The sequence below is a fragment of the Cucurbita pepo genome, unplaced genomic scaffold (assembly GCF_002806865.2).
Source record: "Cucurbita pepo subsp. pepo cultivar mu-cu-16 unplaced genomic scaffold, ASM280686v2 Cp4.1_scaffold000150, whole genome shotgun sequence".
Classification (NCBI taxonomy): Eukaryota; Viridiplantae; Streptophyta; class Magnoliopsida; order Cucurbitales; family Cucurbitaceae; genus Cucurbita; species Cucurbita pepo.
Genome location: NW_019646441.1, coordinates 69,610 through 86,661, shown reverse-complemented (window position 1 = coordinate 86,661; position 17,052 = coordinate 69,610). Strand labels below are relative to the sequence as shown.

General features: G+C 38.8%; 2 protein-coding genes across 4 annotated transcripts; one reads left to right on the top strand and one right to left on the bottom strand.

Moving 5' to 3' along the window:
• Nucleotides 1-188: 188 nt before the first annotated feature.
• LOC111784042 lies at nucleotides 189-9,660 on the top strand. Its single transcript, XM_023664861.1, has 27 exons — nucleotides 189-474; nucleotides 557-841; nucleotides 937-996; nucleotides 1,082-1,174; nucleotides 2,042-2,270; nucleotides 2,387-2,493; nucleotides 2,909-2,971; nucleotides 3,272-3,372; nucleotides 3,896-3,990; nucleotides 4,117-4,137; nucleotides 4,355-4,450; nucleotides 4,538-4,658; nucleotides 4,725-4,865; nucleotides 4,948-5,141; nucleotides 5,369-5,640; nucleotides 5,709-5,810; nucleotides 6,171-6,347; nucleotides 6,434-6,622; nucleotides 7,231-7,472; nucleotides 7,573-7,719; nucleotides 7,790-8,006; nucleotides 8,115-8,243; nucleotides 8,342-8,482; nucleotides 8,561-8,620; nucleotides 8,699-8,875; nucleotides 9,009-9,068; nucleotides 9,303-9,660. The coding sequence occupies exons 1-27, from the start codon at nucleotides 469-471 to the stop codon at nucleotides 9,375-9,377; spliced, it is 3,600 nt and encodes a 1,199-aa protein (XP_023520629.1). The 5' UTR covers nucleotides 189-468; the 3' UTR covers nucleotides 9,378-9,660.
• Nucleotides 9,661-9,905: 245 nt separating this feature from the next.
• On the bottom strand, nucleotides 9,906-15,276 carry LOC111784041 (TORTIFOLIA1-like protein 2). Of its 3 annotated transcripts, XM_023664859.1 has the most exons (9): nucleotides 15,149-15,276; nucleotides 14,829-15,022; nucleotides 13,934-14,686; nucleotides 12,764-12,958; nucleotides 12,193-12,295; nucleotides 11,474-12,072; nucleotides 10,714-11,394; nucleotides 10,293-10,458; nucleotides 9,906-10,152 (listed from the first exon to the last, which is right to left on the bottom strand). In XM_023664859.1, the coding sequence occupies exons 3-9, from the start codon at nucleotides 14,588-14,590 to the stop codon at nucleotides 10,139-10,141; spliced, it is 2,415 nt and encodes an 804-aa protein (XP_023520627.1). In that variant the 5' UTR covers nucleotides 14,591-14,686; nucleotides 14,829-15,022; nucleotides 15,149-15,276; the 3' UTR covers nucleotides 9,906-10,138. The 3 variants fall into 3 exon arrangements, with proteins under 3 accessions (XP_023520627.1, XP_023520626.1, XP_023520628.1); XM_023664858.1 differs by having other exon boundaries at nucleotides 14,829-15,276; XM_023664860.1 differs by having other exon boundaries at nucleotides 13,934-14,638; nucleotides 14,829-15,276.
• Nucleotides 15,277-17,052: the final 1,776 nt, after the last annotated feature.

Sequence of the window (17,052 nt, the reverse complement as noted above, 5' to 3'; positions counted from 1 at the left end):
CGATTTTTTAAGATGAAATTTACCATAATGTATCTAATCATACATAATATCATAAAAAAAAAAAAAAAAAAAAAAAAAAAAAAAAAANAAAAAAAAAAAAAAAAAAAAAAAAAAAAAAAAAAAAAAACAAAATTTCTTTTAAAAAAATATCTAAAAATAGAAAATTTAGATGTTTGCATGGCGTCGAAATAAAGAACCATGCATATCCATTTGGAATAGATTTGAGGTCGAACCCTTCTGCACATTTGCCATTTCTTAGGCGAACCCTCTGTTCTTTTTTTCCTGCGATGGAACTTCTTCTGATCGGAATCAGATAGATTCATGAGGTTTTAGACGATTTTGAAAACAGAAAAAGAAATTAGAAGCATTGGTGATTCGAATTGCGAACCAACAGAACAGAAAAGTTGAGCGGAGGACAAACAGAGAGCATTGCAATCAAGCAGAGTCGAACGGATCAATCGAACAATCATGGCGGTAATTTTCCAGACCTTCTCTTCATGCACAATTTATTTTCGACATTTCCTTCATAAACATTCATTTTTGGGGGTTTTGTCAGGATTCGTCGGGGACGACGCTAATGGATCTGATTACCGCCGATCCATCAAAAGCGTCGTCGGGATCGTCCTCCACAAACGCTGCATTGGCCGCGCCATCAACGATTAGTTCATCTTCAATTTCTGCCTCAAGTGCTCTGCCCTCTACACTGGGGAGGCCGGCCGGGGAGAAGAGGTCTAAGAGGGCGGCACTGATGCAGATCCAGAATGACACAATTTCTGCTGCTAAAGCCGCTTTGAATCCTGTGAGGACCAACATGATGCCGCAGAGGCTGAGCAAGAAGAAGGTGCCCTCCTCCTATATGTTTCACGTCTTTTTTTTGAATTGTTGTTCCTGGCATGTGTATTGATTTTGTTTTGTTCAATTTGACTTGCACTGCAGCCTGTTTCTTATGCTCAATTGGCTAGGAGTATCCATGAACTCGCTGCTACTTCGGACCAGGTGAACAGTATGCGATGATTCTTATTGTTGTGATGATTTGGAGGTAAAACATGTGAACATTGTTATGTTTCTGTGAATTTTATAGAAAAGCTCCCAGAAGCAGTTAGTTCATCATGTATTCCCAAAACTTGCCGTCTACAATTCAGTTGATCCTTCGTTGGCACCTTCTCTGCTCATGGTATGATAATATTTCATTTCTTGTTAGCAATCAAGTAATCTTTATGACTTCAAAATTGTCTAGAATATGGCTATTGATAAGATAAATTATATTCGTCTCTTGTTCGTACTGGTCTAGTTCATTTTTCCGTGAAGAAACTTTATGGAATCCCAAACAGTTCTCTTTTATTGTACCCATTACCAATTGTTTGTGTGAGATCCCACATCGGTTGGGGAGAAGGACAAAACATCCTTTATAAGGGTGTGGAAACCTCTCCCTAGCAGATGAGTTTTAAAAACCTTGAGGGAAGCCCGAAAGGAAAAGCCCAATATCTGCTAGCGGTGGGCTTGGGACGTTACAAAGGGCATCCGAGCCAAGCACCAGGCGGTGTGCCAGCGAGGATGTTGGGCTCCAAAGGGGGATGGATTATGAGATCCCACCTCGGTTGGGGAGGAGAACAAAACACCTTTTATAAGGGTGTGGAAACCTCTCCCTAGCAAATGCGTTTTAAAAACCTTGAGGGAAAGTTCGAAAGGAAATCCCAAAGATAACAATAACTGTTAGCGGTGGGCTTGGGCTGTTACAGTTTGGATCTTAAAATTGTCTGTATGTAATTGGAGATAGTTTAGTGATATTTTTTTTGGAAGGTGGTTTTTAAGTCTTGGATGAAAGAACAAAAAGCTAGAGGGGCTAAACAAGAAACAAGGAGATGAGGCATAGAAATTCTAGTTGATAAAACCAATTGGAGTGGAGGATGAATGTGTTTCATATGGATGCTTTCATTCCCCCATATTTTTGTCATTTTATTACCAATGAAATGTATTTCTTCTGAAGGAATAAAGAAAAAAAATAAAGAACAAAGAATTATGTTTTTCCTATATTTGACAGTTAAATCAGCAGTGTGAAGATAGGAGTGTCCTCCGTTACGTATACTATTATTTAGCCAGAATTTTATCAGATACTAGTGCACAAGGTGTAAGTACAGGTGGTGGGATTCCAACACCTAACTGGGATGCTTTAGCTGATATTGATGCAGTCGGGGGGGTGACTCGAGCTGATGTTGTACCCGGAATAGTTAATCAGCTTGTAACTGAGGCCTCTAATCCTGATGTTGAATGTAAGCCGGTTTCCTTTTATTGAATTTGAAAGAATTATCATATTGTTTATTGAGTTGAAAGAGATTCCTCTTATGAAATGTTTGCATCCTCCTTTGACACAATATTTCTCTTGAAGTTCATGCTAGAAGACTACAAGCACTAAAGGCTTTGACCTATGCTCCTTCAAGCAGCTCTGAGATTTTGTCCCAACTATATGAAATTGTTTTTTCAATCCTTGATAAGGTTTGTTTTTTCTGGCTATATGCATAGTATTTGAAATCTATTCGAGTAGTTCGTGTACCAAAAATGGTGCGGGTTGATGATTAAAAATTTTATGTGGGATAAGTTTCAGGGTAAAATACTAATGATTTAAGACCCTTAGAACGGTTCGTGGTAGTTGGAATTTGCTATCAGATTTTGGGTGCTGTTCATAGTGACTTGACAAAATACTGGAACAGCTAATAGGATAATCCACTTTAGCACCTTGAGATTTAGCAATTTGTTTATCTTTTCTTTTTGACCGTGTTCATGTGGGTTCCAAAATGATTTCCCCTTGAGATATTTTCTTTCGACATAAATAATGTTTGTGTTTCTTTTTTTTTTTTTAAGATTCTAGTAGAAACACTCTAAATATGTTCCTTTTGTATTCGGTTTCCAGGTCGCCGATGCTCCTTACAAACGCAAGAAAGGGGTACTTGGGATTAAAGGTGGAGATAAGGAGGTAATTTCTGACACTTGTTAGTCGTGTCTTCATATGATGGTGTTTTATGTTCATACAAATTCATCATTTAACTGCTTTACATGTGTGAGATCCCACATCGGTTGGGGAGGAGAATGAAGCATTCTTTATAAGGGTGTGGAAACCTCTTCCTAGCAGACGCATTTTAAAAATCTTGAGGGGAACCCCGAAAGGGAAAGCCCAAAGAGGACAATATCTGCTAGCGGTGGGCTTGGGTTGTTAAAATGTATGTGTCGTGTACATGACGTTACTTATTTGCTTACCTCTCTTGCAATTCAGTAGTATGTGATGAGGAGCAATTTGCAACAAGCGGCGCTTAGTGCATTGAGAAGACTTCCCCTTGATCCTGGAAATCCTGTATTTCTGCATCGTGCCGTACAGGGGTACGGACCTCATTTTCTGAATGCCTAAACAACTTTCAACTTCCCATTTACTTGTTTATTTGATACAAACAAATTAATATGAACCTAGCTAGCTTTTGTTTTTATTGTTTTTATCTTCCATTTAAATTAAGGGATTTAGACCAAGAAAGCCTCATGACAAACCCTTAAGTTCCCTTTACCTTCCCCCTTGGTCTGCCATTAACAAGAATGGAATATCGGATCATCCTAATACAATGCCACATCGAGGATCTCCGTTTTTAGCTAACCCATCTTACCCAAAACTTGATCCAGAAACTCCCAACCAACATGATTGTAAGTCTTCTCAAAATCAATATAAAAAACAGCCCCATTGCTTACAATTCTGATAGTCCTCAATTGCCTCATTATCAATAAGGACTTGGTCCAAAAATTTTCTCCTAGCTACTTTGATTGTCCGCTCATGTTCTGTATAGTGCTTGATGTTTTGATCAACTTGTACTAATCTTTTTGTTATAATATCAAGGTTTTTCTGTGTTAACTGCAGAGTGTCATTTACTGATCCAATTGCTGTGAGACATGCATTGGAAATGCTTTCTGAGCTAGCTGCAAGAGATCCTTATGCAGTTGCAATGTCACTAGGTTATTTTCTGTTTAGGACTTGTAAAATTTCTTTCAGAGTGTCGTCACGTTTTATCTAAAAATTAACTAAAGTTTGGTTAATTTCTAGTTTGTGCATCTAATGATTTACCCTATGCCTTCTTTCAGGAAAACTTGTACAACATGGAGGTATGCTTTTATATCATAGCCACTTATTCTTCTTATTTATTCTGATTAAGGATGTTTACATTTACACAAACATAGAACCATAAAAGAACCAAATTTAAGAATGTGTGCAAAAATTAATATGTTTAATCTTTTGACCCAATTTCTGCAGCTTTATTGGGTTGATTACTTAACATTGTAAGGAAGATTCATCAATTTTTTTATCTACCTTTACATTTAGGAGCATTGCTGGATGTTCTCCATTTGCATGATGTTCTTGCCAGAGTTTCGCTAGCACGGTTGTGTCATTCAATATCGAGAGCTCGAGCATTGGATGGTAAAAATTAAAATCAATGTGTATGTACCTTACAGTTTTAGCTTTTTTGTATATCATGATGATTTTTTGTGACATGGATTTGTATAGAGCGGCCAGATATTAAGTCGCAGTTCAACTCGGTGCTTTATCAGCTTCTTCTTGATCCCAGTGAAAGAGTCTGTTTTGAGGCAATATTATGTGTACTCGGAAAAGCAGACAACTCGGATAGGTAAGTTATTACTATCACTATTATTTTTATCACGAAATGGTTGTTCCCTTATTTTTGGTATTTTAGGACTGAAGAGCGAGCTGCTGGTTGGTATCGTCTGACAAGGGAGTTTCTCAAGCTACCACAAGCGCCGTCGAAGGGAGGTTTCAAAAATAAATCTCAGAAGACGAGACGTCCTCAACCTCTCATCAAACTTGTAATGAGAAGGTTGAGTTCACTTGCATTATGATTTGAATGATTTTAATGAGAAGGTTGAGTTCACTTGCATTGGAACATTCTTTGGATGCAGGTTAGAAAGTTCGTTTCGTAGTTTCTCAAGGCCTGTTCTTCATACAGCGGCACGAGTCGTACAAGAGATGGGAAGAAGTCGGGCTGCTGCATTTTCCTTAGGCCTACAGGATATGGATGAAGGAGCTTTTGTTAATTCATTTTCTGAGGGAGCTGAACAGGATTCTGATGCTAAAGGAAACTCACATTCTGAAAGTAATTTTCTCTCTGTTGCCAACTCTCACTCATATTACATCTTGTTTAATTAATCAAAACCATTATATTTATGCTTCCTCTTTGGAAAGCAGTATGAAAAATCTGTCAGTTCACCAAAAGTAGCAAAATTTTGACGTCTCATGAAACAAAGCAGCTTGGTGAACATTGTTTAACTTGAGGAATTGCATGTTGTAGATGTTGGTTGAATTTCATCCTCTTTTTTTTAGATATACGGAGATCTACTTCAGTGGCGAATGGACGGGGCGAGAAAGATACGATTGCTAGTCTGCTGGCTTCGTTAATGGAAGTAGTACGAACAACAGTAGCATGTGAATGTGTCTATGTTCGAGCCATGATAATGAAGGCCTTGATATGGATGCAAAGTCCCCATGATTCATTTGATGAACTTGAATCCATGATTGCATCAGAGCTTTCTGACCCAGCCTGGCCAGCAGCATTGTTAAATGATATTTTACTTACTTTGCACGCTCGATTTAAGGTATGTTTCGTATAGAAAAAATATTCTGTTTATGATAGTAATGCATATGCACTAATGTTTGTTTCTAGGCAACACCTGATATGGCTGTCACTCTTCTTCAAATCGCTAGAGTTTTTGCGACTAAAGTTCCCGGGAAAATTGATGCAGATGTCTTGCAACTACTATGGAAAGTAAGTCACTATTCAGTTCACTTCTCCAAATTTCTCATTTGATCAGGTTTGGTTCAGTTAAAAGTTAAAACCATTTTTGGATTAGTCGAGATCAAGAGCTGGAATCTTGTGAGATCATATAATGAAATAGTGATAACAAGGCCATCGCCATCACTCATAATCTTGTGTCGTGTAATTAAAATGATCGTTCGGGGATTGATAGACATATATAAATGATTTTCTTGTGTTATCAAACCTGTGACAAAGCTTGTTCTGCTCATTAGGGAGCTATTGAAGCAGCAATTCTAGTCAATTGTCAGTTTGCCATCACTATCTAGGATCGTTGCTTACAGACATGCCATTTTGTTATTCCATTTACAGACGTGCCTTATTGGAGCTGGTTCTGACTGGAAGCACACAGCTTTGGAAGCAGTAACCTTAGTTCTAGATCTTCCTCCACCACAACCTGGCTCTATGACGTCGATTACTTCAGTTGACCGTGTTTCAGCTTCTGATCCTAAGTCAGCACTGGCTTTGCAGCGATTGGTGCAAGCTGCTGTATGCATCTTCTTTTAGTATTCCATTTGTTTTCTGTATTGAACTTGGTTTTTATTAAGAAAACCATTTTAAATTAACTCGAACAGGTGTGGTTTCTTGGAGAGAATGCAAATTATGCTGCATCTGAGTATGCTTGGGAATCAGCAACCCCGCCTGGTACAGCATTGATGATGTTAGATGCAGATAAAATGGTTGCTGCTGCTGGCTCTCGCAATCCTACGCTTGCTGGTGCGTTGACTCGTCTTCAAAGGAGTGCCTTCAGTGGAAGCTGGGAGGTATTGCTCCCCTCTATTGGTTATCCAGCAAAGTCTTTCATCAGTATTTGTTTGATGTTGAAGAATTTGATAAATATGACTTAATTTTGTCCATCTTGAAACATTACTTCACAACTATATCGGTGGAAGTTGGAAATAAGTTGAATGTTTCTTTTTTCAGCTTAGAATAGAGATATTTTATTTGTGAGATCCCACATTGGTTGGAGAGGGGAACAAAACATTCCTTATAAAGGTGTGAAAACCTCTTTCTACCAGACGCGTTTTAGAACCTTGAAGGGAAGCTCGGAAGGGAAAACCCAAAGAGAATAATATTTGTTAGCGGTGAGCTTGGGCTGTTAGAAATAATATCAGAGCCAAACACTATAGTGTCAGCAAGGACGCTAGGCCCCAAGGGGATGGATTGTGAGATCCCACACCGGTTGGAGAGGAGAACAAAACATTCCTTATAAGCGTGTAGAAACCTCTCCCTAAAAAACACGTTTTAAAACCTTGAGGGGAAGCCTGAAAGGGAAAACCCAAAGAGGACAATATTTACATCACACCATACCCTAATTTCTTAGCACAGTAGTAATATTTTTCAAACTATTAGACCTTTTTGTATGATTCAGGTTCGTCTAATTGCTGCTCAAGCTCTTACAACAGTGGCAATCAGGTCCGGTGAGCCATATAGGCTGCAGATTTATGACTTCTTACATTCTTTAGCCCAAGGTGGTCTACAGTCTCAATTTTCAGAGATGCATCTTAGCAATGGTGAAGATCAAGGAGCCAGTGGTACTGGCCTCGGAGTTTTAATTAGTCCAATGATAAAAGTGCTCGATGAAATGTATCGAGCTCAAGACGATTTGATCAAGTATAATCTCAAACACTTCCCTTCCTTCTTTTCTTTGCCATTTTTCTTTAAAATTCTCATTTTTATCTCGGGCACCGATGAAACGTTCCTGCACGAACAGAGATATTCGCTATCATGACAACGCTAAGAAAAAATGGACGGATGAGGAGCTTAAGAAGCTATATGAAACCCATGAAAGATTGTTGGATCTTGTTTCACTATTTTGCTATGTTCCTAGAGCGAAGTACCTACCTTTGGGGCCAATAAGGTAATTCGTTTGTTTCATTTTTGTGTTTCCATTATCCAACTCATAACTTTATTTGATTTTAAATTGTCAGTGCAAAGCTGATTGACATCTATAGGACAGAACACAATATAAGTGCATCAACTGGTTTGAGTGACCCAGCCGTTGCTACTGGCATTTCTGATCTTATTTATGAATCAAAACCTGCAACCAATGAGCCAGATGCTCTTGATGACGACCTAGTGAATGCTTGGGCAGCCAATCTTGGTGACGATGGACTGCTAGGAAGCAGTGCACCAGCAATGAGCAGAGTATGTCTTTTAGAGTGCTACAGATATCATTTAAAGGATGAATTTTAAGCTGTTCTAATTGACCTTCTGTTTTCCATTTTGATTTATCTCATCTTTACTTGCCATTAGGTTAATGAATTTCTTGCTGGTGCTGGAACCGATGCGCCTGACGTCGATGAAGAGAATATCGTCTCGAGGCCATCGGTTAGTTATGATGACATGTGGGCAAAAACTCTCTTAGAGAGTTCAGAACTAGAGGTACTATGATTTACTTTTCCATGAAGAGTTTGCAGTTTGGTGAGTATTGGACTGACATGTTTTGGTGATTTTCAACTGTGTATTCCTTTGAATTTCAGGAAGATGATGCACGGTCGTCTGGAACGTCCTCTCCTGAATCGACAGGCTCAGTTGAAACTTCCATATCTTCTCACTTTGGTGGAATGAACTATCCTTCGTTGTTTAGTTCACGACCTTCCTATGGCAGTACCCAAACTTCGGTATGATATTAAATTTTTAACTTATTGCATTGCTGCCATTCATTTTTTTCATTTGTGACGCGTACTAATGATCTCCAGGAAAGATCAGGAGCAAGCAGGTTTAGTAATCCAACAATACACGAGAGTTTAAATTCTCCGGTTCGATATTTGTTCGTTGTATCTCCGTAAGTTTTGTCGAGTAGTTTCTGCTTCTAATCGAACCTTCATGCTTCTCAGATCAGGGAAGATCCCCTTCCATATTCACCTCATGATATGCAACGTTACGAATCATTTGAGAACCCCTTAGCAGGGCGTGACGCTCAGAGTTTTGGATCTCAAGAAGACCGTGCCTCGTCTGGACATCCACAACATGGATCCGCTCTCTATGACTTCACTGCTGGTGGTGATGATGAGGTTACTTCCTCTTTAATATCATATTGTGGTTTCTATTTGCTTTTCTGTTTTTTCTCAATGGAAGAACATGAGAAGGTAGCACTAAGCTTTGGTGCTATAATATTTACCTTGACTGTTGTTTCTTGCCTTGCAGTTAAGTTTATCAGCTGGTGAAGAAGTCGAAATTGAGTACGAAGTAGATGGCTGGTTCTACGTGAGTATAATGGAAGGAGATGCGAAATTTTACAGCTTTTATGCACTCTGTAGAAACCAAGGATCAAAGTCGTTTATATTATTCGACCGTTTTATGATGTTTACATTTTGCTTTCTATCTTTAGTTAAAGGGAAGATGCAACTCATTTTTGGTTGATAACTTGTTTACCTGAATGCAATAATGGTATTAGAAGCTAGAACTAATGTACTGTTGTTACTGTTGTTACTGTTGCAGGTGAAAAAGAAACGTCCAGGGAGGGATGGTAAAATGGCGGGGCTGGTCCCCGTCCTTTATGTTAATCAATCGTGATTTCATGCTGTGATCTGACCAGAAAGTTCGATTAGCGACCTTTCCATGTGTCCCCGACATTGCGACGTGCCTAGCAAGCTCTTCTCCCTCTCCATTCTTTATTTGTTGCACCTCCAGGATGATCTATCAATTGGTTCTGTAGCAACTGCAATTGGCTTGATCATTGATTTGCTGCACCCACATGTGATGTGTGCTTTGTTATTCTTCGTTTTTGGTATGATTGTTGCGACAACGAAGGTGTTATCCAACTATTTCTTATTGAGTTAGATTTACATGCTCTTTATTTGTTGCATGAGTTCAACATCATGGTTGACCAATCATGGTTGAGTTCTTGATAGCTTTAGATCGATGTAGTGTATGTATTTTATTATGGTCAATTAACATTGCTCGAACGAGAAGTTTGTCTCGATCGATTTTGAGAGACATGAAATGGCTATTATGTTGGTTTTCTTTTCTTTTCTTTTTCATTTTTTCAGTAGAAGTCGCGTTCGGTTCCAAGTTCTTAGTATAGTTTCTGGCTTCATTCCCTATATGCACTTCAAACTTATATCAAGATTGGAGACCAATGAACAAATTGCATTCCAATTCAGCTACAGCCACAGCCTAAAAATCAACTTGCAGAAGAACAACCATAGAAAATCTGGAAGCTACAAATGACTATAACTACAAGTACAAACTTCCCATCTCCCTTACCTGAAATCCAGTCTGGGAATCTTTGGAAACAAGACCTTGCCATTGAGATCTACGTCTACCGCCTCCGATCACGAGCCTTGCCCTATTCAAACAGAATGTTTTTCAAGAAACAGATTTTGCAGATTGGTTGCAGTTACAGGCATAGTAAAATTTCACAGCTACAAACCAAGCATGAAGCATAGACGTCCACTATTTTATCAAGTGTATGGTGAATAAACTTACCCCATATATAGCACAATTTTGTTGCTAGCTGAGTCATAAGTCTTGTTTCTGCAGGATTAGAAAATTCACTCTTTGAAGCCTCCTGGATGGCAAGAACAAATTCTTGTCTTTCTTTGGCTGAGAGACCAAGAGAATTTGCTCCATGCATTGTGCTCAAATCAACTACCTACAGCAATTACATGACAAACAAACCATGTAAAGTTACTAGCAAGGGCAAGAAAAGTTGGAGAGGAGAACGAAGCATTCTTTATAAGGGTGTGGAAACCTCTCCCTAGCAGACGCATTTTAAAAAACCTTGAAGGGAAGCTCGAAAGGGAAAACACAAAGACGACAATATTTGCTAGCGGTGGGCTTGAGCCGTTACAGAATCAAATAGATAAAACCAAAGCACAAGGTTGGAAAGAGTGTATATGAAATTTACCTGCTGCAACCAAGGTATTATACAGCGTATAAACTTTTGCTCTGGGAGAAATGATGCCAAAACGCGAAGGATATTGCTGATAGTTTTAGGTGACAAACATTCAAGAACAGGCCCTGTTTGATCAAGAAGTTCAAACAGAACAGCTTCATCACCAGAACGCAAGGCTTCGATGTATGCTGTATTGACATCACCTTGTCGTAGGAAACCGGACACACGTTTCAAAATGCTGTTCTTTCCATCTGTAAATTGTCTAACATTTGCACAGGGAGATGAAGAAGACACTGCATTAGCATTTCGCAAGTGACGGCTGCTGCTACTATTTTGAAGATCCTTCTCAGGAGGATTCTTAACTGAAAGGGTCTTTCTCCAAATATCAGTTCCACGTTTTGATGCATTACTCAATTGGCTCCTAACAGCAACATTTTCATCCCATATGTTAGAATGTTTAAGCGACAATAACGAAGACTGTCTCCCTGTAATATCTACCGATGGCCTAGGCGTGCATGTAGAAAGCCTAGGAGAATTCAAGCCTTGGTTCTGCTTCATGAACTTTGAGTTCGAAATCTCACAATCTCTATTCCCATTCAAAAGATCCTGAGATAATCCATACACAACATGTTCTAAACCAACCACCCTTGATTGTATGACTGACAAGCTATCCATTATGCCCGAAGTGAACTCCTGATATCAATTTCACAGAGAAGAATCAGTGGATCAGTCTGAGAAGAGCAAAAGATATTCCATACACAAAAAGTATTACCTTGAATAAGTCCATCAAGTTTGACTGCTTGTTTTCGATTTCCAGGAGATGTTTTCGGATGCAAACCATATCATTTGCAATTTCCGAGTCACATTCTTGTACAACCTGACAACTAGACTCTGTGACCACGGAATCGAGACTTCTTCGATCCGTCACCTTTGTTGAGTATATTTGCCCCTCGCTCGTAGCCTCTTCGGTAACAAACCGCTTATTTCTGTCTGTTGATTTATGCATATTGCTGTCTTCAGAGGAACATTCTTGTTTTTCATCCATTCTGACATAATCATATTCAATATCTTGCATGTCTGTAGCATCAGTACTCACTCCTTGAAATGTCTTTGTTATTGTACTACCTTCAGATTCTTCGGTGTAAAATCCTGATAATGACTGATTGTGCTTTTGTGGAACAGCTATTTCAATATGACAATCATTTGCTTTAAAATGCTGAGTGTTCTCCAAATATCTTGGACAAGTTTTCCTCATGTTTAGTGGAATCCTCCCTCCGGTAGAGCCCATACCTACTTTCCTAATTGCAGTATCCTTCTTTCCATGTTCTACAGAACTAGTAACGTCACTGAAGTCACCCCCACAAAGGTTTTCTGTGCAAAGCATGAAAGAGAGGTAAATAAAAGGTAAGAATGTAAAACATGAAACAGGGCAGAAACTATAACAAACATAGTCTAAGCAGTTATGTTGGCATCAGGCATTGACCAATAGACCTTTGATTGACGATCCAGCTTCTGAAGGTTCAGGAGTATCAGGCCCTTGAACGTTATTCCAATATTGAAGGGTCTGGAGTACAATATCCCTGACTGGTTTCACCTATCAGATAAAAAACAAGTTTAAAACTTCATTTTCAAAATTAAGCAGAACAATAGATGCATGTAACAGCCCGAGCCCACAGCTAGCAGATATTGTTTGCTTTGCGCGGTTTTAAAAAGCGTCTACTAGAGAGAGGTTTCCACACCCTTATAAGGAATGCTTCGTTTCACTCTCCTACCGATGTGGGATCTCATAATCCACCCCCCTTGGAGGCCCAGCGTCCTCGCTGGCACACCACTCGGTGACTGACTCTGATACCATTTGTAACAGCTCAAGCCCACTGTTAGCAGATATTGTCCACTTTGGCCCGTTACATATCGTTGTCAGCCTCACGGTTTTAAAACGCGTCTGCTAGGGAGAGGTTTCCACACCCTTATAAGGAATGCTTCATTCCCCTCTCCAATCGATGTGGGATCTCACAATGCAGTTTCATATTTCTACTATATTTATGTATGCTATTGGTCCTACCTTGTCAAATCGACATGATTCAAGGGACCGAATGCAGGAAGCCTTAAAAGACCCCAGGAAGGACCCACAGCTTGTAGCAATGTCACCTAACGCAACAGAAGCAGCTTTACGAGTTGTCCAATCACTATTCTTGAGAGCTTCTTGGATGCCAAGCATTGCAGCAGAGAGAACATTTCGATTTGAAGCACCCCCAGCCTGTAATACATAGACAAACGGAACCATATTTTATATACTTTCTTAAGACACTAAAGCTCAAATGAAATAATCTTGATAATATAAGCACCATAAGACCAATCTATAGATGGCTGGCATTTACTTTCTCTATCCCTACTGTCATAACTAGGATGTTGAAGTGATGACGGTTTGTTTCTTGTTGTATACAATACATTCATAGTGAATATTGAAGTAAAAACCCATTAGCAGGCAACAATAAGCATCAGAAAGTTGCTAAATCCTTTCTCTGAACTGTTTAAAAGCTAAAGTGAAAACAAAAACTAAGCTTGGGTGAAGCTACACATGAGGATATAACACGAGGGCAGGGAAAAGAAATGATCCTAAACTTGGAAATCAAATATATTTTGCTTATCAATCACACTGACCAAATAAAATAAATGTCGGTTGGGGAGGAGAACGAAGCATTCTTTACAAGGATGTAGAAAGTTCTCCCTAGCAAACACGTTTGAAAAACCTTGATGGGAAGCCCGAAAGGGAAAGCCCAAAGAGGACAATATCAGCTAGCGGTGGGCTTGGACCATTACAAATGGTATCAGAGCCATACACCGGGCGATGTGCCAGCGAGGAAGCTAAGCCCCGAAGGGAGGTGGACACGAGTGGTGTTTCAGCAAGGGCGTTGGGCCCCAAAAGGGGTGGATTAGGGGTCCCACATCGATTGGAGAAGGGAACAAAACATTCTTTATAAGGGTGTAGGAACCTCTTTCCAGCAGACACGTTATAAAAACCTTGAGAGGAAGCCCAAATAGGACAATATCTACTAGCGGTGGGCTTGGGGCGTTACAGATATGTACATAGTTTGAGTACACAAAAAGATAAAAAATAAAAACCTATATGCGCCTATCTTTGGTTAGAATTGCAGACAAAAAAAAGAAGTATGTAGCAAGGTCTTAAAAACGTAATGTTAAAGAAACTCAAGACGTGTGAAAAAAGAATAACCTGTATGATACTTCTGTTCAAATCAATTACAGCCGGCTTCCCCATGAAGTGTGGATTCTTAAGTAGCTTTGTAGTTCTTGCCAACATCCGCTGCAAAATCGAAACCGGTGGATCCTGGGTGTTGTCAATAATCCTTGCCAAGCAAAATGCTGAACCTGTCTGCATTTGCTTATGTTGTTCTCCCAAGCCTTCAAAGATTGGTTTTACAAGAGTAACAAAAACTTCATCACTCTCATCTCCAACACTAATCAATTTCGAAGCTAAAACTCCACACGTCTCCCCACAAGCATCCCTCACAGCAGAATCTGAATCCTTAAGCCGCTTCACAATGCTACCAACAATTCTACGAAGGTGTGGCCTTATAAGACCTTCATGGGATTTTGCCAGAGTCCCCATTAGCCGAATACATTCCTGTCGAACGGCGCTCTTCTGTTCTGAATCTATGTCCAATATACAGGACAAGAAAGGGGGGATCATATCAGGAGCAATGCATTCAGCTGTTTTTTCAAGCTCATCATACCCAATTTGGTAAGTGTCTCGATCTGCAAGCTTGTTTAGTGCAAGAACCACCTTCTGTTTCAACTCAAAAACCAACTGTTGTGCGTTCATCTTGGTTGGTGCTCTTCCTCCTTTTACATATCCTTGTGTCTTCATCATCTTCCCCTTCTTCAAAAAATTTAAGAAATGCCTCTATATTCCTAATGACTTCAAAAGAAAACTACTAATTAGCCAGTTTTCAACATCATTCTTAACCTGCAAAGAGAAAAGCCAAACAAAACTTAAGAAATGCCGCTATATTCCTAATGTCTTGAGCTAAAAAATTTGACAGCATTCATCATATACCCTAAATATCGCTAACAGCTAAAGAGAAACGGAAGAAAAAGGGATTTCTAACCTTGTAGAGTCCTCAGATTTCTTCTTCTTCCTCCTCTATTGCTTCATCTGCAAGTTCTTGCAATCGAATCAAAGACGCAACAGCGAAAACCCCAATAAACACGCAAATTTTTCATAGGTGAAAGAGATTACACGCCGATCTTCGATTCCCGTCATTTCCGAAAACAAAAACGAAAGAACGCGAAGAATGCAAGCCTGATTTAAGAAAACAAAGAAGAGTAATGAGAGATTTAAGAGGACACAGAAATCGATGTCAAAAGGGCATTTAGAACGGAGTTGAAATTCAAAATTTCAAAAATCGAAAAGGGAACTTTAAACAACTTGGGGATGTGGGTGTTCGTTGCGTGAGTCCAAGAAGAAATCACGCAATCAGAGAGAGAGAGAGAGAGAAAGAGAGGCGTTTCGCGCTTCCATTTTGAATTCGAGTCAGAGATGCGGATCCCACTTGGCGGATTCCCTGTAGCCCTCTCAACCATAAATTCAAATCAAAACTTGTTCATACAATAATTTTCATATTTATATATATATATATATATATATATATATATATGTGTAGTGTTTGTTTAGTTTAAGGTTTGATTATGTTGATGTGATCGAACAAATCTCAACCACGTTCGTTCGAACGAGTGTTTGAGTAGGTTTATCGCACCAACTCTATGTTCAGATTATTTCAATTGAAATTGTCCTACCGTTTCTTTTTTTTTTTTCCTCCTCGGAAAAGAAATTAACCTAAAATTATGGTCAATTCAGTTTCTTACACGGTTGGGGTTCTAGTTTCGAGAGTTCATCAGTAGAGCTCATGAGCTGAATGATATGTGAATCTTATAACATTGAATTCATTTCCTAATTAGTTGAATTTGCCTCGTTTTGAGACATTTGTTTGTTAAGCTTTCGTCCGGTTGTTTCCTTTTAGATTTAACTGCTTTAACGTAGATTCACGTGTCTCGCAATCTCTTAGGTTGTGGCCTAAGTGAGCTACCCTATGATATAGCGTGGGCGAGCGTCACAAGACGAATGATCTCGAGTATCTTTCTTTGAAAATGGTATTTCAAGGACAATACCAAATGACATGGGTAAGCTGGTATTGCGCCCTAACCCATGTGTTAGAGATTGGATTATACCTTTGCTATTTGGAATGTATATTGTAAATGGTTTAGCATGAACACGAGAGAGTTCGATGCTCGAGTGTGGGTGGATGTTCAGAATGTCCTGATGAGATGATCGACACATGGGTCAGTTCCCAATGATGTGTCCGAGCAAGTCAAGATGGTCGATATGTCCCGAGACATGGGATGGAGGAAAATTGTAGGCTTCTTTAATCATTAGAGTGCTCTCTGATGAGTCTTGAAGTATCTATATGATGGTCCATCAAAGCCGGTAGATATATTTCTTCAAGGTCTCCTTATGCGAAGAAAGCTTTAAGTCCGAGATGGTTGTTATAATGCTCATAATGCCTTTTAGCGAGATTTTGAGTTTTCTTAGTCTCGAATGTTGTTAGAATAACATATATGTTTCGCATTCCGGTAGAGTTGTGTTAATTTCTTGTAATGAACAATATTGTATTTTTAAGGTCGGATATATATATATATATATATATATATATATAATGGTCGTGCGACGCATAATTCAAATTCCCCTATCAACTTTCGATAGTAGGATAGTGGCCTACTATGGTGGTGACGGGTGACGGAGAATTAGGGTTCGATTTCAGAGAGGGAGCCTGAGAAACGGCTACCACATCCAAGGAAGGCAGCAGGCGCGCAAATTACCCAATCTTGACACGGGGAGGTAGTGACAATAAATAACAATACTAGGCTTTTCGAGTCTAGTAATTGGATTGAGTACAATCTAAATCTCTTAACGAGGATCAATTGGAGGGCAAGTCTGGAGCCATCAGCTGCCGTATATATATATATATATATATATATATACCTATTTTTTATTTTTTATTTTTTCTAAATTTCATTATACATATATTAAATCATTATTTTAATTTATTTTTAAAAGTTGGAAAGCTAGAAATATTTAAATAAAATAAAAAATAACAATTAAATCATTTTTTATAAAAATAAAAAATTAGAGAGCAAAAGACAAAATACTTTCAAGATAAGTTGAAGAAAAAAAAATCTATAAAGAGAAATAAAAACTTTAATAAAAAGAATTTCTTTTTAAAAAAAGAGAAATAAAGTTACAAAAATATGCAAAGCATATTAAAGTGATAATTT